Source organism: Nipponia nippon, unplaced genomic scaffold (assembly GCF_047370975.1).
Source record: "Nipponia nippon isolate SJK-2023a ecotype South Korea unplaced genomic scaffold, ASM4737097v1 scaffold_12, whole genome shotgun sequence".
NCBI classification, from domain to species: domain Eukaryota; kingdom Metazoa; phylum Chordata; class Aves; order Pelecaniformes; family Threskiornithidae; genus Nipponia; species Nipponia nippon.
Window position 1 is genome coordinate 15,743,008 of NW_028262313.1, and position 19,854 is coordinate 15,762,861.

The window sequence follows — 19,854 nt, forward strand, 5'->3', positions numbered from 1 at the left end:
GGCAAAATTCCTTGTCTTGTATTACTGCAGGAGGAAAACCGGTCACAGCCCCGTGCCAGTGCTTACACTTCGATATATCGTAGCCAGTAATGACACCTTTCCGTGAGATGATACAGAATTGCCATCTCCTCCAAAGATAAACAAGGTAAATAACCTAAAACTGTCTTTTGCTCGATTTCCAATCGTTATGATCAGTTACTGGAAAATTAAGATCTCTTGCTGCAGAGGGAAAAGGCTGTTTAATCGCCTCTCTGCCGCTGTTCAGTAAAAGCAACACCACGCTTCTGAGCTTTAATGCAGAACCTGCACCATTCTTCTGGTCCAGCGCTTCAGCGCAAGCATTTCATCCGGCAGCTGGAGAGCGCCCAAAAGGCAATTCACGTGATAGCACCTAGCAAAACTCCTAGTCCTGAACGGAAATCTCCTCACGCATATGTTGGCTCTGCTACCACAAAAGCCACCTGCAAAGTCTGACCACATCACCAAACTATGTGGATTTTGCTATTTATTTTTATTGTGGAGTTATTATATCATGTCCATGCCACTACGGATAGCAAAGAGCTTCAAATGCTGCGTACCAGGATACCGTTATGGAAAAAGTCAACGATATCCAAAATGTGGCTGAGAGCTCAAAAACATCTGTTTCACGTACTCAAATTTTCCAGGGCCAGGCACCAACACATCAACCTACTGCCTGACCAGGGGTTTCCTCTGACCACAGAAGCCTTAATGGGTACACAGACACAAGAGAAAGTGGGGACTGTCGAGGTGACCCTCAAAAGCCTGAGGAGGGAGTGAGGCAGAGAAAAGGGGATGCGGGAGAGCTGTGCTACGGAACAGAATGAGGTGACAGATGGAAATGAGGAAATGACAAAGAGCTGAGTTAGAGAAACAGTGCAGATGACCGTGGCAACGGGGATTAGGAAAGGAGAGAATATGTCAGACAGAGCCTTGGGAGGATACAGGTGAAGGATGGAGATTCAAAATGGGGAAATGGAGACTGGGAGGATGAGATAGGTGGGTACAGTGATACTGAGGGACTGCTGGGCACGAAGTTATGGCGTGGGCAAGGGTGTGGGAGATATTTGATAGGATCAGAGAAATATCCCCGTGGGTCAAATAAACACAGCCACTCAAGGTTACAAAATGCCATCAGCCTTAAATAAATTAGTAAGCATGTGACCCATGAAAAAAAAATGGTTTAGCTATCTATAATCTACCTTTCTTCTCTGGTTATTTTCGTTGTTAAAGACTGCCTGAAAATCTCACCTGGAGTATAAGCTGAGGAAGAGATGTCTGGGCCTGCAAAGAAGAACCATCAACTGCATTTCCGAGACATGACAATGGTTAGGTATTAACTCAGATGCTTAGTTTTCGGTATTTAAAGGTCAGCATTGTAGCGCTTAGCAAGAGAGTACTAACGAACATCCTTTAGACACCTAAAATATTTACATCCGAGTTGTAAATATCCAGCCACAGTTAGATAAAACGATTTAACTGCAGTTAGATGGATGGGTCCATGGCGACAGGCAAGTACTGACAGTGACACATACGACGGTAAGTGGACGAGGGCAGAATTGCTCTCTACGCAAATGTTCAGACTGCGCTTGGCAGAAACTGCTACGGCATAGAAAAATAAGGGTGCAGATGTCTTCTGTAGCACGGAGTACCTGTGCCCCGGAGCCGAGCTCCACGCGTGTCGCCTTGGCGGGGGGCCCGGGCCGAGCCGCCGGCCTGGGCTCTGCCACCGGCAGCGGCCGGGCCAGGCAGCCCCGGGAGGGGGCAAGCGCTGTGTGAAGCCGCTGGGAGCTGCGGCCGTACATCTCCGGGCAGAAGCGAGCCCCGGCCCCGAGGGCGGGCGGTCCCGCGGGCAGGCCGCGCCGGGCCCTCGGTCGCCTCACCTCAGCGGCGGAGGCCGCGCCCCTCCGTCCCGCCTCACGTCTGCCGGCGGTTTCTGGTTGTCCTCGCCTGAGGGGGAACGGCGGCGCCGAGGCCGCACCCCTCCACGCACCCGGCGGGCCGCAGCGAGCCCCGGGCCGCCCCGCCGCCAGCCCCGAGCCCGACGACCGCGGGGCCGCTCTGCGCACGCGCTCCGCCGCCGTCCCGCCGCCGCGGGGGCTCCCCGTGCCGCATGCGCGCTGTGGGGCGGCGGGCGCGGCGGGGGGGGCGTCCCCGGGCGCTCGCTCCCCTCCGGAGGCGGCGGCAGCGGCGGGGCCCTCGTCCGTCGGCGACAGCGGGTGGGGGAACGGGCCGCCCCCCGGGCTGCCCCCGGCATGGGGCGCTGCTGGGGCCGCCCCCCTCGCCGGGCCCGGCGCGCCCCCGGACTCTGCCCGCGGCGCCGCCCGCGGGGCCTGTAGGGGCGGCCGCGCCGCGCTCGGCCGGGGGGAGCGGCGGCATGAGGAGCCGCGGCGGGCGCCGGCAGTGAATGGGCGTCGCGGCGGAGCGGGAGGAGCCGGAGCCGCCGCCGCCGCCGCCGCGATGGCTCAGGAGAAAATGGAGCTGGACCTGGAGCTGCCGCCGGGGAGCGCCGCGGCCCCGGGCGACGGGGGCGGCCTGAGGCGATCGAACAGCGCCCCCCTCATCCACGGGCTCAGGTGAGCGCGGCCCGGCCCGGCCCGCGGCGGCCCCGGAGCCCCGGCGGCAGCCGGGCCCGGCCCGGGTCAGGCTCCGGGACGGGGCGGGGGGCGGTTTGGCCGCCGCCGTGTCGGGAGCGGGGCGCGGGGCCGCCCTGGCTGTAGCCCCGGGGGCCGCTCCGTGTTTGGCCTGGGAAGGGTGCTCCTCACCGAGCCGCGGTGATGTTGTGGGTGCCTTGGGCGTGTGGGGAAACGTGGGGCTCCCCAGCGGGAAGGGGTTTAGGCAGGACACCGCTCTGAGCGTGGCGGGGTGCGAGAACACGGGCACGGGCTGCCCGGGGAAGGGGTTGAGTCCCCATCCCTGGAGGTATTTAAAAGACGGGCAGATGTGGTGCTTAGGGACGTGGTTTAGTGGTGGGCTTGGCAGTGCTGGGTTAACGGTTGGACTCGATGAGCTTAAGGGTCTTTTCCAACCTTAACGGTTCTGTGATTCTATGAAAGCCGAGGCAGGCGTGCTGTAGCTTTACTAAGACGCTCTGTTTGTTTTCATCTAGGTCTGCTGTGCGTTGCTGTAGCTGAGAAACAGCACGCAGCGTCAGGGTTGCGGCTGTTGTTGTAGATAAAGTAGCGATCTCTGTGCTTTCTGTAATGGTTCAAGTCTGACCAAAAAAGTCGCTGCGCCGTGTATGATTGTACCAGTAAGTGCTTTCAGAACAACCGGGCGAATTTGGTGAAGATCATTTCATGGGACCTTGAAAGACACATAAGTTTTACATTTAGCGTAAAACAAGGTATCGGTGGTCCCGGAGTTTTGCTGGCCGGTACTGATTTTGTTGCTGTGGCTATTGCCATCAGCCTGTGGCAGGTGGCATTTGCAAGGGGGTCGGGTGTTCGCCCTGTGCTCCAGGTCTGGCCCCCTTCAGCTGACAGGGCAGAGGCAGTGGCAGCCCCAGGCAGGGGCTCGAGGGAAGCTCTCGGACAGGCGTGGTCTCTTGGATGGTTTTGTCTTTGGGTAAGTTTATAACTCAGACTTCTGTTTCCTGCCTCCCAGAGGCTGTTGTGAAGTTGGGAGATGCCCCCATCTGCTACATGGTGTGGCTACCATCTAACTTCGGGGTGGTCCACATGCTGCTATGAGTGGTATGTCTGCAGTTTGGGAGAGCATATTGACAATAAACTTAATAAAAAATAGTATAATGCATGATAAACACTTGCTGTTTGTTTTTTTTTTTTTTCCTTAAACTTCATGTTTCTATAGGGAACTAGATATCAAGTGACAAACAAATCTCATAAATCTTTTGTACCAAAATAGTTAACAGTACATTACAGTTCAGAAGACATACTAATTCTTGCCTATTCAGACATTATTTAATACTAGGTAAACATAATTGTGATTCTTTTACATAATTGTAATGAAACAACTATCAGTTTACATTTCCATGCAGTAGAGAAGTACTGTGAATGGCAGTTGTTCCTCAGGGAGATTTCTGAGCAGGTAAACTAATCATATAACTGAGATGAGGTGTTTTTATAATCTCGGCCTTTTGTAAGTTGTTTCTTATGAACTGTGAGACCCTTGACTTTTTTTTTTTTTTTTTTTTTAAAAAAGCATCCCGTAACCATGTTGTAAACAAATTATTTATTTCAGGGCCTGGGCAGGTAGAAGGGTAAGCCTGAGCTCTTGCCTTGAAACTGTGCATACACTATACATTAGGTCTTTATACAAATTAAACTGAAATGCCATGGAACTAATTTGAGGTGGTTGCAGTGGTTTGCCTGTTAGTTAGGAATTTTCCAGCAGAAAACTGTTTTTGCAAGATTGCAGCTCTTGGCAAGAAACTTCAGTTTTTCCCAGAATGGCTTTGTTGGGTAAACTGAAACAAAAACTCTTGCTCTTGAACAGCTTGCTTTTTCTACTCTGCCTCCTGTTTTGACTTCTTCATTAACAGATTTAGTACGGAGCTTGGAGAATGAGTTACCGTAGAGCCAGAGAACATTTTTAAGTAGAATATTTTAGATCACAAAAGTTACCTTTCACAGAACTTTTGATTCTTGTTTTCATGCCAAATAAAATTGATTTTTAATGGGAACTGTAAGAATTTTCTCTGAAAGGTAAGTCTGAGATGGGATCAGCTCTGGTGTTTTTGCAAGGGAGATTAAAGGTAAGGATATTGTAGGGTTTTTTCTCTCTCCCTCTCTTCTAGCTAGCACTGAATATTGGACTCGGCCTATGGTAGCGTGTTACAGAATCATTCCAAACTGTTTCCTCCATGCAAACCCTGGATTTTGGGATGTACTGTTTGTGTTGTGTTTGCATACCAACCAGTACACTTACGCTAAAAAGCAACTGTAGCTGTTGGCCTCAGCCAGTAAATCTCATCTCTAAACGTTGCGTTATGGATCCCTTAAATTTCTCCTGTTCCACCGCCTATCAAATGGCAAGTGTTTGATCTCTTGTGGGTGTAAACTGAGTGAAACTTCTTTGAAAATTCTAAATGATGTCTGGTCATTTGTACTTGACGTTTTAGAGAAAGAGAGTCAATGCATTCTTCATGGCACAAAGCACAGTGCTTATGCCAATTCCTATATGCTTTTCTTTCACAAGATAAGCTTTCTTTATTTTTTTATTTACAGCTAGGTAAAAGCTATCTAAAACTCATGTGTCCAACTGGTGCATTTTAAACTGGAGGATTCTGTTAGTGATGTGCATTATGATTATCAGTCTTTAGAACAAGGTAATGCTATTGATTAGATTAGTTTTAAGAAATTGTATTTGTGTAGTGCTTTTGTTCATCCCAGGTTAGCAGCTGAGACAAAAAGCTACAACCCAGTGACTTCTTGTAATTTGGATCTAAGTACACTCTTACATTTGGATCTGTTTGCCTGTGCAGTTCCTCAGTGATTTTTAGGCATGGGGATTGTAGGATTGTGGCTCAAAATTTTTATTCTGGTGACCATAAAGCTTACTTCATTTCTGCAGTCTCATTCATTAAGTGCTGATCGATGGCTGACGATAACACTAGTGATGACCAGTGAAACTTGCTTTAGGAATCAATAGAACTAAAGTTGCCTTGAGAAAGGAGCTCATTTCATATCAAATAACTAATCCTGCATTATATAAACGGAGGCGCTGCTTCCTGGTTAGAAACGTGACTGTGGTCAAAAGTCTTAGGGCTTTAAAAACCAGTTTTACTGTATGTTTAATTTAACCTCTCCTGGAAAAAAGTTCAGAACTTACTAAATTTTCGTAGTGATAAGATTTATCAAGATACTGTATTTTTTTTATTCTCTATCTATGGCATTGAAGCTGGTTTCAGTTACTGGTTATATGCCATTTATAAATTGGTTCTGTTGAATGACATTCGAAGCAGTATGCAAGCTGCAGCCATTCCAAACGTAATAAATTCCTACAGAAATGATCAGTCTTAACAATTTTTTCAGTTATTCTGGAGACTCAGTATGATTAATTAAAATCATTGATTGAAGTAGCTGGGACTTGGGGGCAGAGCAATTTGGTTTCCACTCTGCCAGCAAACTAAGAGTTCTTACATACGTGTCTCTCGAGTGCTTTGTCTTGCAATGATGGCTGTTATAGCATTTGAAACTGAGCTTATATTAAGAGGTACTTTTTGATAGGAAGGAAATGGCTTTTGCATTTGACGAGTGTTTCTTTTCACAGCGATAACTCGCAGGTGTTCCAGGCTAACGTTTTGCGAACCCGCAGGAACAGTACCACAGTTATGAATCGTCATAGTCTGGTAAGAAAACTATTAGACCCAACCGCGTTAGGTCCAAAGCAGAAGTGTGCAAACAGGATTAAAGAAGAAAAGTAGATCATAGTCTGTGAAACTATTACCACATGTTTTCAGAAACAAGGCTCTGGACTCTGACATTAATACGCTGTAGCTATAGTGAAATGTTATTTATAGACCATTTGGCCTTGGAGAGTACTTATATTTCATTGTGATCATAACTTTGTTTATAAAATGCAAGCAGATGTTCTAAGGTAGAGTAAGAAAGGTAGTTCAGAAGGAAAACTAATTACCTAGATGTATTGTTCAGTAACCAGTGTGCTAATCATTTCTGATTTAAAAAAAAAAGTGCAGTGTTGTTCTGATCTTAAATTGTCTTTTCTGTAGTAATGACAGAATAGACTGTTGTAATCAACAACTGATATAACAAGATATAACTGGCTGATAGAACATGAATCTTGAGACTTCCAGGATGAATGGTTCTATATCTCTTGGAGACGTTCATTTGTGATTTCAGCTTTTGTCAGAATTCTGTTATTGCAACTCCCCAAATCTGAATTTTTATAATATTAGTCTGAACCCAGAGAAAATATTGCATATCTTGTGTTTTCGTATCCTACAAATTGTGGTAGAAGGGTGTGACTTTGACTGATTTAGAATACCTGCACAGAATCACACAGCGTGATTTGCTAACCCTTAAAAGGTTGGGGTGTATGGGGTAGTTATTTCCCCTAACCAAAAGGAATTTTTGGTCAGACTTCCATGTATAACCAGAAATGTAACTTTTCCCCTAAGAAGGCCTTAAGAAACAGGTAGACACAGGATAACGTCCAGCTGCATTCAGCTGATTATTAATGTTTTGGAAAAATTAAGCTATGTTGGGGTGGGAGGGGAGTAGTATCAATTTTAAGTATGGGAAACAAAGTCCCTGTAATGCTAACAGCAATTATCCTGTTTTTCTTAGTTACCTTTTGAAGATGCTTTGGAAATAATTTGTTAGCCCCGTGTTAATGCTTGAAGAATGCTACTCTCCTGTTTTGTTAACTGATGCCCCTTAGCTAAAATTCTGTTTTAAAATTGGGACGGACAAGTACTTCAGCAAAGGTTTGCATCTGTAACAGGACTGGGATACTTACGTAAAAGTCTAGAAAGATTGGTGGAAAAGCCTTTCTCCTGCTAGGATATAAAACCTGGTAGAACACGTTATGGTAAAGATTTCTTTAAACAACAATCTCTTCCTTCATACATATTTTTAGGGTGATGGCTTAGGGTAAATTTGTTTATGCTTGTGGTCAGGCAAAAGGAGAAACAAACAAAGGTGAAAGCTCAGTTTATTGTGTTTAATTCTTGAAGATCCTCAATTGTTGGGCAAAAAAGATGCAATTTAGGATGCGTTGCCCGGAACTTGCTGGGAAGCAGGAGCTAGTTCACTGATGGGCTAGCTCTTCTGGCTGCCCTTAATAGATGTTGCAGTCTTCTGGGCGGAACCAGTGTTCTCATCTTCCTGGGACGATGTTCTTAACCCTTCACCTCACTTGAAGGTTATTAAAAAGCATCCTGAAAGTTAACTCCCTTCTTCACCCCCAGCTGACCAGGTGCTGACAAAATACAGTTGAAATTTTACTTATGCTAAAAATCAAGTGCTCCATTGGCTGCTAGATTGGTGCCTTGTCCACTTTGAAATATTTCTTTGAATTATTGTCTGGTTAAGTATAGTTTTATGATGTTAGAGATGTTCTAAGGAGTTAGATGACATCTACTTTGGTAAATTAAATTTTACAATAAGTAGGTGATAAAGTGTACTTCAAAAATGACTTTTGTGTATTTAGGAAAGCTAATCCAAGCTTTATTGCAGTGTAAGCTCTAATAAAGAGAGTGAAAAGATTCAGTAAGTGACTGAAGCTTTGTTAATTTAGTATTGTAAGTACAGCTAAAATTTTATGTTTTGTTAAACTTTGTGGGGAAAAAAATTGATTAGTATTTGTCTAATCTGTGTTGTGTTCACTGTCATGGGAACAATGGGAGTTGCTAAAATGCTCTGGTAACTGAAGGTCATGCTCTATCTCGCTCCATCTTCAGGGCTGTTGTGGTTGTCCCAGTGGCTCAGCTGAATTCTAAAATCTTTTCTTTTTTGAGTGGCTTCTCCAAGTCTCAGACTCCAACTCTTTTATAATGATGACTACAGGGGCAGCTATGCCATTTTGCCTGGGGCCTAATCTGCAGTTTTCTGACACTCCATGTAATTGCCAAGGAAGGGTCAACTAGGCTCAGTATCCGCTGTTTATTTCCTTCCAGAAGATATCAGTGGCATCTAGTGAGTAAATGTTTTGGCGTTTTTTGTTTTGTTTTTGTGGTTGGGGTTTTGGTTTTGTTGTTTAAGCAAAGCGTTTTAGTCTGTGGTTAGAAGTTTAGGTACTATTTCAGCAAAAGTTGATTTTTTAATTTTTTTTATTTTTATTTTTTAAAGCTAGGTAAGTTCCCTCCTACACGGTTCACTGTGTGGCCCCACAGATGCTTGTGTTGGCAGAAGGCAGGGGGCACTGGAGGACGGCAATGGAAGGGCAGAGGCACCGGGGCGGGGGACTGCCTACTTTGGCTGTGCTGCCTGCCGAACTGGCCCTTCTGAAACGTTACCTTCAGTTAAAAAGATTATCTAACATACCTGAGAAGGGAGGAAGGGGAAGGTGTTTCTTTTCCATGTGATAGTGCAATAGTTTGTAATGTTTTTTTTATTAAGCTTTGCGCTTTCTTAAAACATTGGGATTTGAGTAGCATAATTTTAACAAATGTGTTCAGTCTGCTTTAGCAAATATCCTTTAAAATGGATACCTGAGGCTTCTGATAGTTTATTTTCACAAGAAGTAAATCAAAGGACTACAAACAGGGAAAAGGTGAGTTTTAAGCATTGACAAAGCAAGGATTATGACTTGTTGGAGATGGGATGTAGGATCCTCAGAGTTAACGGATTTAGTGCGTTAGATCCTGCAGAGGAACACTTGACTGTCTTTCTATAATTTTTATTTTACACTGCGAGCCACTGGTTTTGTATATATTCTATTAATGTCAAACCTTAAACTATGCGGATCACAGTCATAAAATTAGAATATAATGAGTGGAACAAATGCATTTCTACTGTGGAGTGACAGAGTGAATAGGCAGGAAGGTACTATTGTCCAGATCCTTTTCTCTGTGTGAGAATCAAGGTCAGCTCAAGGTCCACATGGGCTGGTACGGCTTACAGGAATTTTTTATTAGGTGCACAGGATTTTTGGGAGCCTGGTATAACAGTAAAGCTGACCTAAACTGGACTTAAGAAGTAGCAAATCAAAGCATTATAGCCATTAGACTTTAGTAGTATATATTATGATGTCTAAATTCTGGCACAAACCTTAGACATCCTCTGTGTGAGTCTGATGGGCTAATATCTTCTGTGAGAAAAAGGGCGTGATATCTTGATGTTTGTTTTTTTAAAGGGAGGATTCTGGATATATGAAGCATTAGTAGTCTGTAATAACCATAACCTTTTGAGTAAGACAGCAAAATCTTTGTGTTCTCCATGGCACTGATTAGACGATGGTACAGTAAATGGTTAACTGAATGTTTGTTAGTTCTCCAACTTCAGCATAATGAAGAGCTCTAGTAATGTTTTGCCAAGGGGATGAAGCCTCATACTGCATGAAGTGTATAAACACCTAGTAATAGTACAAACCTTACCTGCTAAACACACATCCATTTTAAAAAGACACCTTGTTTTTTGGAGCAGTTGTCAGCTTACAGAGAAAATGTTAAACCTCTATTCAAAGCTTGAATTTTTGATCCCTGAATCGGTTATGACAAAAGTCAACTGAGGGTCAAACATTTGAGGGATGGGAAATATGTGAAAGGAAATTATATTTTGAGAAAATAATCGCTTTTAATTACTTGGTTTTGAGTATGCAGTTTTAGATCATAGCATTCCAGTGAGATCTTAATGCAAAACTGACAAAATTAACAGAAGACCATTTTTAGTGACATCCTCTCTGATTTCACCTGAATTGGTGAAGGTCTTGAGAAACCATAAAGGAAGGTATTTAGCTCTTTGTTAGCCTTCTAATAGCTGATTTTTTTCACCTGTCAAAATACTCACTTATAGGCAGACAACAATCCAGAAACCTTTTTGCACAGTATGTGGGTTTGGCTTTGTATTTTTAAATGAAGTATTGGGGAGCCTTCTGGATCACTTAAATATTCTGGATCGCTTAAATGAAAAAATTTATGCAACCGTAACTATTACGGGTGGCAGTGTGCTAGTTAAAAGCAGCTTCATTCTGTAGAGAAGGCTGTGAATTGTAGTTGCCTGGAAATGAAGTGAAAGGCAGGCTGATGCCAATTAGCATTTGTGAGCATACAAAGCGGTATAATATGGAAATACATGTTATCATAATCTTGCAAGTAATTAATGTAGTTTGTGTATACTGAGAATGTTACGAATGCTGTGTTTTTTTTAAAAAAAACAAAACAAAACAAAGCACAACATATATTTTTTAGTTTGGGGTACCACTGTAGAGTGGTTACTAACATTCCTGCACCTTTCTCTCCCTTCTCCTGTGGTTTGTAAGTGTGTTTCAGTTGTATGTGGCTTTGTTTTGCAGTTTGTGCCATCATCTCCTATCCGTATTCCTAGCAGCCGTCTCCATCAAATCAAACAGGTAAGCACAGATTCTCTTTTTTGTTTTTTTAAATTTTTTATAGGTGGTTGGGTTTTTTGCAGTTAATGTGTGATGTCCTTCAAAGGGCTATAGATTTTACTTCTGAAATTGTAGGACAGAGTCTGCAGCAGTCTATTACTTCAAGGTGTTTTCAAAAGTAAAAGCTGTACCTTGTCTGCAGAGTTCTACATTTCGTGAACTAGAATGCATCTTAGAGAGAGAAGACGACTTGAGCAGAAAGACAAATCTTAAAATGGACACTTTAGAAAGGAAACCTTTAATGTAAACCCTTAGGGTAAAGTTTCACCAAGTTTTTGGCAGTAGTGCCAGCATAAATATTCAGGGCCAATAACAAAGTGTTCCTTAACTTGTGTTGGCACAAGACTTTTGTGCAGCCAGAAAATGAACTGGATAAGGAAGCACTCTGGCTAAAAAATAGTTTGGACTCTTCTGGCTGGGCTATTTTTCATCTGTATAATTTTCTTATCCAGACCTCTGTACTCGTGCTGTCGCAGCATGAGCGGAGGGGGAAGGGCACATGAGCAAACACTTAGGAAGGGGAGGGGTGGCAAATATCTGAGTAGGCTTAAATAGCACTGCTCCCAGACAACAGACCGCAGTCTAAGGCCTCAAGTTTTAAAATCAACAGGCTCAAACTCTTGCGGCTCCTCCATTTTATATGTTGACTTTTTGACAGTAGAATGTTTATAAAATTGGCTTGAAGATGTTTGATTTTTTTTTTTAATAATTTTTTTTAGCTTGCTAGTTTTCAATGGATGGGCTTGATTTTTACAGGGTGAAAAGTTAAGAAAACAATTTAATGCTCCAGACAGCATTTTCAGGGTATGATGTCTGAACTGATGGAAGGCACTTCTGCTTCCCACCTCAGATATTTAAGGTGCACGCGTAGTAATCCTGAAGAAAATAACTGTTTGCTTTCATTGTGTAAATAATTTACCGGCTTAAAGAGACTCTGAAGCACTCAGGTCAGTTGTAGAGCTGTTTTTGTCAACATAAAAAAGCTGAGGATTAATATGTAAATGTGATTAGAGCAAGGGAATGAAGTACCACGGCTCTGCTATATTAGATGAAGTAAAGTTTGATAATTCAATTTTTTGGAAAATACTTCTGTATTCATACTTGTTCCATAAATTTATTAAAGCAAACAATTGCATTTCCTACTTTGTATTTGATCATTAAATCCACAAGTTGAAATTCCATGTCCTGTATACTTACTGGCAGAGACGGGAACCTGTGTAATTTACTTCTAATCTCTTTCAAATCTTAGCAAATAATCGCACAGTTGAACTACGTTAGTAAGACTCTTCCTACATATGATGAAGATGGTGAAGATGTTTAGTTAAACTTTTATTCTAGAACTGGACTGAATTCTGGACTGAATTAGGGAATCTACTCATTCACTCAACAGACTGGGCAGTATTCAGGTAGTTTTAAGGAGTGGTGTCTACCTAAGAGGAGATTGAGTCAAGTTTGTACTTTAACTTGGTGTTCGTGTTTAGTTTAATTTTACATCTTTGATCCATTCGAATAATATTTTATGGATGTTTTAGAAAAAAAAAAAACAACACTAAATCCCAAATTCATTGTGTACAATGCACTGTATTACAAATGAAATGCTGGCTGTTACTAATCCATAGAATAAGGTAAGAATCCAGCCATGCTTTTGATGATTACCTGTACTAGTTTCCACTTTGTGAAATAATGTTATGCGAGACTGCATAAAGATACTCTAGCATGTGCCGAATTTTTGGTTCATATTATCATTGTTCAGTTTTGTAACTATCTCTTGGATAGTAATGAAAATAAAAAAGCTGTTTGAGAAACAGTCAGCTCCCCTGAGCACTTCTTATGTAGCAAGAGAAACCATCACATCTCTTTCCCGTCCTCTCCCCCTCACTCCTTTTCATGTAGGGAGAGCTTAAGGTTATTGTTGCTCAACCAAATTGAATTAAATTTTGCGCATACCAAAGTGGAATGAAACGAGCTTTTCTGATTTGCTGTAGCAAAGCTTTCCTTTTTTTTTTGTCTTAATTTTTCATCTGTTGATCTTTTAGGAAGAAGGAATGAATTTGATGAACAGAGAAACAGTACGTGAAAGGTAAGCATTAAGGCAAACTAGAATACTTAATACAGTCTTCTGTGGGCCCGGGACAATACATTTCTTTTCTTCTTTATAGAGAAGTGCAAGTAGCAATGCAGATGAGCCACTCATGGGAGGAGAGCTTGAGCCTGGTAATGCATTCATGCTTTAATTTGTGTTTCTGTTATCAGTATCAGGACACTAGAGACTCTCTCATGTCAACATTTTCTTTTATAGTTTGACCTACAATTAAGGTGTTAGTATATTACTGCTTTTGATCAGCAATTTTTCACACCAACAAGGCATAGAATTATCAGTTGTTTGAGGATACATGTGGGTTCCTTGGCTGGTATGTCAAAAGAAAATTGCATGGATGTCTGCCTGTTCAAATTTTCTTCCATGTTCTGATACTCACTATGTAATGTTTAAGGCTTTTTTTTGTTTTGTTTTGGTTTGGTTTTTTTTTTTGTTAAGTTTAGCTCATAAATGGCTACCTAAAAATTATGAATATGATGGAGGATAACTTTGGAATCTTACTCAAGTCCACACCAATCAGTCCTTTTCATGTTAAGGTACTTGTTCATAAGATTAATTATATGTACTATTTACAGAGCGACAATGATTTTGAAAAATCATCATCACCAAAACAAGTAGACTTTGTCCCAGTTTCTCCAGCTCCTTCGCCTACCAGAGGAATAGGGAAGGTGAGCAAAATGTGTTAATAATGATTTTATCTTGAGTAGTGCTAAATAAATTCGACCAAATTAATAGCAAAAGATTAAGCCACCTCCTCCTTTCTACCTCAGCTGCAAACAAGAAACCAGGGGGTAAACAAAAAAACCCTGAAATCCCAAACCGGAAAAGACCAGCTAGCAGTTTGCGAATCTTGTGGATGTGAATTTCTGTGGGTTGTTTGACTGCTAATCTGTGGTTAATAAACCTTATTCTTTATTTGCCTTCCTCTTGGAATAAGAGGAAGGGGCATGCATTCTCATTTTATGAACCATAGTCTGTTAAACCAGACAATGGTGAAATAAATCCTTGTCAACTTGCATGTATTCTGCATGAAAATTCAATCTATCCAACTCTTTCTTAATTTTTCTCAGTAAAAAAGTGGTATCTCGGTATACCCAGCCACATTGACTGGTCACTTAAATTGATAGTGGGTTGCTTACCTGCGATAAGGATCAGTTGTTCCCATGAGTGTGATACAGTGTTGATCGGTAAATAACACAAACTGTTTTACTCTCAGCAATGTTTCTCACCATCTTTGCAAAGTTTGGTAAGCAGCAGTGGATTACCTCCAAGTCCTAGCCCAAGTCCAACACGGCGATTTTCAAGGTAAGTACCAGATCGTAGCAATAACAGAAAATTGGCATAGCTTGTTCACAGTAGGCTTTCGAAATACCAGAATTTGTTGTATACCTAATTGATTTCTGATCACAAATACAACTTTATATATTCATGTAAACTTTGGATTTTACAGTGCTTTAAAAGATTTGTTAAAATTCTCATGTCATAACATCGAGGACATGGTATAGCGATGGACTTGGCAGTGCTGGGTTAACGGTTGGACTCGATGATCTTAAGGGTCTTTTCCAACCTTAACGATTCTATGATTCTATGATTGGGAAAGTGGGCTGCATTGTGGCATCTGTCTTCTCAGTGTCGTCTCTATATTGCTTTTAATCAGAGCTTAAGTAATTGAATTGAATTCTAAGGCGGGGGGGGGGGGGGGGGAATAACCAAACAGATTTAGGGTTTGTTACTGATTCTGGTTTTAGTTGCGTTGGATGTTGGTTTTGAGTGATGCGGACATACGATTAAATTTTATCAGGCCCTAACAGTTCAGCAAAGTACTGCCTGTCAGCTGAGATCTAGTCAGTGCCTAGATGTGAGCTTTTAGACTGCCCCAGCTGTGATATAATGTGATTCAACTTTTTCTGTTAAGGTCTATGCTTCCTGCTCTTTCTTTAGGGGAAAAAAAAAAAAAGAGGACTTACTTTGGATAAGCTGTTTTAATGCCTATTTTCTTAGTGTTTTCCACTTAGTAGTTTATCTGAGTATCTTTTGATTTTTTTTTTTACATGTTTTCGGGCTTCCTTTATTACTGGTGATGTCATTATAGCGTATGCCGCCTTTTTGCAGGAGAAGCCAGAGTCCAATTAACTGCATTCGACCAAGTGTTCTTGGGTCAATAAAAAGGAAAGGTACGGTATTTGGTTTTGGCTAATATAATAAGTCAACTTGTTTAATTTTATAGTAATCCATATAGCTTTCTTCATAACTCTGTTCAACTGGCTGATATTTCAAAGAGTGACTAGAAATAGAGGATACTACAGATGACCAAATAAATGGAACTACTTATAGGGATAAAAGAGACAAATTGATAAATTAGTTTTTAGTATTCTGTAAAAGTAATAGTTGTTCTGATCTAATGCCTCTCCATTGCTGTAGTCATATACATCTGACAAGAAACTAATTTAAGCTGCTTAACAAAACAAGAACTACAACTATTGGTATATTTAACTTCACAAATAGAAAATTTTGAAAGTCCTGGCTAACTGAAGCGCACAGGTACTGTAGATCTAAAATCATCCTTCTGATGATTTTAAAACCATGGTAAAAACCAAAAACTGATCCAGAGACCTGGTAAACACCTTACTGCTTTATTGGGAAATGTTTCTCTCTCTTCCTACATTTTTCCGCAAGTTTAACTTCTGGTTATTTTATTGCATCTGTTTTTAAATATATCTTCATGCTTCACCTTTGTAACAGAACACTTCTGGCCATGAGACAACTTTTAAAATACTTCTATCTGAGTTGTGTTGTAGTCTATTTAAGCATATCTCTGTCCTCCCTTCTTCTAGTATATTTGGAAATCAAAGTCAATACACAAGTTTAGTGATAATCCTGGACCTTGTTTATATTGATTGCAAGAGGAAAAGAAGCTTTCGTTATTCTCAGCTTCTCTACTTTGACAGAGCTAGTTAGTGAACTGATAGCTGAACAAACTGGAACAAAAAAATTGTTCTCTGCTACTGAAGAATAAATATCTGATATCTAAACCTCAGTTCATAACTCACTAAACTTTCCTGAAGCTTGGACTAGAATGTTTCCAAGAAATAAAGAGTCTTTAAAATTCCAGCATTGAACTTCCATGTTTTACATATAAAATAACACTTAATAGATTATAATAATTTTGAACCACTATTCTGTTTGCTCTGTAGAATTACATTGAAAGTAGATTGTAGTTCAAGCAAGTAGTAATTTTTTATCACTTCTTATCTTTTACCAAAGGTGTAACAGAGATAGAAGATCATCCAAAAAGATTATTCCAAGGATCCACCAATATACTTACCCCTGAAGTTTCACATCAGGCGGAGCTTGGGGAATGGTAAATGCTGTGCTATTTATTGTGTCGATTTCATCAGAAGCGCTACAAGTCTTTTTTCATCTAGCAATGATCATGCTTGAAGTTGTTGGTTTTTTTTTTTTATTTATTAATACAAACATCCCGTAATTTTGAAGCACTGAAATTATCACAGTAAACAGGCAGTAATATTCACTACAATTTTACAGTTTCTAGGATTGACTGTTAACATGCTTCATGTATATGGGAGATGAGCATGTTTAGGACAAGACACTTCATGGCTGGCAATTTCTGGAGTCTGGTTTCAAGTTGCAGTCCCATATGAATGCTAATGCTTGTGGGCGGATTGTTTTGGGGGTTTTTTTTCTTCTTTTTTTTCCTTGCTTAGTCACATAGGAAAATTAGTCTGTCTGACCCTCCCTGCCGGGAGGAGATAAAAAGTGCTACGTAAAAAATTGTAATGACTTGAAATAGCAAGGGATTTTGATTTAGTATTTTAGTCAAGAGGTTAAGAATACGTAGGGCGTGCCACAACTATCAAGACAGGGTTATTCACAGTACATTTGTCCTTTTTGCCTCTCAGCTGATGCACATAGCTGTGCACAAGCTTTGAGCCCATTGCAGCGGCAATAATAAAATAGATGTTTTAAAGCTACTTTAAAAACACAACCTCTTTTGCACACCCTGTTCATAGTAGGCACAGCAGTGCAGGTTCAGGCGCTGCATCTTGGTGTAGGAGATGGTAATTTTTAAAAACGCTCTGACGCTATCACTGATGATAGATCACCTATAGTTATAATTTTGTGTCCTGTGAAGTATGTAGTGAATGGTACAACTGAAGTATGTACAGTTTATCATCGGCTCTCCTGACAAAAGAGGCCTCTGGATATATGCTAGCCCGGGACTTTGTAGGAGATGGGGTAAAGCTTGCAATGAATTGCTCAGCCTGGCGCTTCTGATCTGTACACCATTGCTGGGTGAGCTGAAGGAGGAGATGGGCAGAACGTTATCTGTCTGTTTGGAAGTGACTGCCAGGTGTGCAGCTGCAGATTTATTTCAAATCATAGGGCTTGCTGTTCCTTCAAAGATGTACAGTTGGTTTTAGAATGGCTTTATGATGATTGGAAGCTAGTATTTGAAACTTATCAGAAAGAGTACCTCATTTCTCATATCTTGATGTTACTCTTTTTGCAGTCTGTCATCACACGCTCTTGATGACAACAGAAGCAGTGCAGGCTCTTCCTGTGACTCACCAGCTGAAGTCGGCGCCAACACAGACTCTCCAGTCTCATTTTCTGACTCCAGATCTCCTTTTTTACCGGTAGATCTTACGGCTAAGTTACCTATTAATTGAGAAGCAGAAGTCTGCTCACGGACACCAAGAAACAGGCTGGATATCAATAAGACTTTCCGTTGTGTGTAACTGATTCTGTTCCTCATAGGAACTTCCAGAAATGTCATTATTTCTAGAAAACTTCCAAAATAGTTCCTTGAGGAGGAATTCACGTTTCTAGTGATTTGTATGACATTTACTAAAACACAGTAAGCTGTTGAATTGCAGACATGTTTGATGCTAACTTCAGTAAGGAAGCTGTTGATTTACAACAGGTATCGTCTTGTCGGCATACGTTACGAATACTGTACGTACATTCTGCTTGTGGAAGACTTGGCTTTCCAACAGCCAACAGGCAGTGTCCTCGCTAATATAAAGTGGTGCTTACGTAGTAACAGATAACTTTCACATTTGTCCTCAGTCTGAAACCAATGAAGCAGCTTACTAATTTGGTTTTATTCCCCGAGTGTTAGATACTTATATTTTTTGTTCTTCATATGAAAGGGGGAATATTGGGGGGGGGGTGTGTGATTCTTGTGTTCTGTTATGATTGGCTGTTAATCGATTCTGTGTTCTAATAGATGGCAAAAGAACAAGTTGGTGAATTGTCATCTTAAATTTATATGTTGGATTTTATTCATGATCATGACCGCTGTTGTGACTAAATCCAAATTAGGTGTGGAACATTCTGCTCAGTTTTTGTATTATTTTCTTTTTCTTTCCCACTTAGATGATGTATTAGAGTGGTAGATGCTCTGTTAAAGGCCTTTTAATAGGGAAAAATAGTAATAATGTTTGGAACAAAACATTAAATCCTGAGGTTTTAGTATTTAGTACTTCAGAGGTGCGTTATTTTAACAGGCAGTCTTCATCCTCATCTATGACTTTTGTTGGACAAATACAGTGAGGAATCTTGAATGCCTTTTTACGGGCTGAGGTGATCAAACATGTTTAATCTGTGTTTAATCTCCTGATGTCGCTTCCTCAAACAATGGCATGAAGTTATTTCTGCTGTTGAAAACTTCAGATGCTGATTGGAAGCCTAGAATTTGGTGATCTGAGATGTTTCAGGATCCTTGTACTATATTTGAAAAGTCAGTGAGTTGAGGCACCCTGATCTCAACTCTGAAATTCCCCAAACGGGAGGAAAAACCTGCAAGCCCCACCATAGGCAGCTGTTTCAGATTTTCCAGTGGCAACCTCATTTTGCTTGTTGACTCCTGTTACGCAGTTGAACTTCCCCAGCGGGGTCCCCGTTTGTACGTGTGTACGCATCTGTACTGTGTGGTTTCAAGCCTTCTCTCCAGAGAGGTTAATAATGAAGCAAAATGTTTTATTTTTTAAACACTAAATCTTTGTAACGTGTAATAAAGTGAGAAAAGTATGGCAACTTCCTCAAGTAGGAGAAAAGCCCACTCTGAACTCTGCTGTGAAAGATTCACATGGATGAAGCTTGGATTGACAGCAGCCAGTCAAAATCAGAAATGGATGACTTGGAGTGCAAAGACCTGGTGACCTGAAGACCAATGACCAGTTTCCGTATGTCCTTATTGTAGAAAGAAAATAGAATGTATTTAATAGTTTTACTCGCTTCAAGTAAGGTATGATATGGTTTATTTCTGATTTCATTCCTCTTAAATTATTGTAATAGTCACCTTCCTGATTGCAGTTCCTTTTTAAATCCAGACTGCCCTTCATTCCCTGGCAGATGGACAAGCTTGTGTTTAATGACTGTTTGCTCTCTGCCTAACGTGGCATAGTTCCCTGTCGCAATTTCAGGTGTGTGCCAAAGAGTTGCTCTGCGTTCACTCTTTTGTGGTGAGGGCAAGACTTTTTACTTTTTTTAAATCTTGCTTCTTTCTTAGGAATGAACCTCCTGGTGTCTCTTCCAGTCTTTTAAAAAAGATGCATCAGTAGAGGGATTTCATAGTTGCGTGTGGGTCAACTTGTCTCTTTTCTGTTGAATATTTATGCTATTTTTCAAATAAGTGCCAATAAATGGAAAAATAAATATGTTTTGCTGTTTCTGCACTT

At 41.2% G+C, this 19,854-nt stretch overlaps 1 protein-coding gene across 6 annotated transcripts; it reads left to right on the plus strand.

The window, feature by feature from the left end:
• The first annotated feature begins 1,797 nt into the window (after positions 1–1,797).
• LOC104012878 (P2R1A-PPP2R2A-interacting phosphatase regulator 1) lies at positions 1,798–19,835 on the plus strand. Of its 6 annotated transcripts, XM_087749027.1 has the most exons (12): positions 3,488–3,585; positions 5,208–5,308; positions 6,253–6,331; positions 8,511–8,639; positions 10,924–11,013; positions 13,089–13,132; positions 13,212–13,266; positions 13,726–13,818; positions 14,367–14,455; positions 15,263–15,324; positions 16,415–16,511; positions 17,682–19,835. In XM_087749027.1, exons 3-12 carry the CDS (start codon positions 6,314–6,316, stop codon positions 17,839–17,841), a joined length of 837 nt encoding a protein of 278 aa, XP_087605153.1. In that variant the 5' UTR covers positions 3,488–3,585; positions 5,208–5,308; positions 6,253–6,313; the 3' UTR covers positions 17,842–19,835. The 6 variants fall into 6 exon arrangements, 5 of the variants coding, with proteins under 5 accessions (XP_087605149.1, XP_087605150.1, XP_087605151.1 ...); XR_015702695.1 differs by lacking the exons at positions 3,488–3,585; positions 5,208–5,308 and adding an exon at positions 1,798–2,594 and having other exon boundaries at positions 15,243–15,324; positions 17,682–17,719; XM_087749023.1 differs by lacking the exons at positions 3,488–3,585; positions 5,208–5,308 and adding an exon at positions 1,798–2,594.
• The last annotated feature ends 19 nt before the right edge of the window (positions 19,836–19,854 follow it).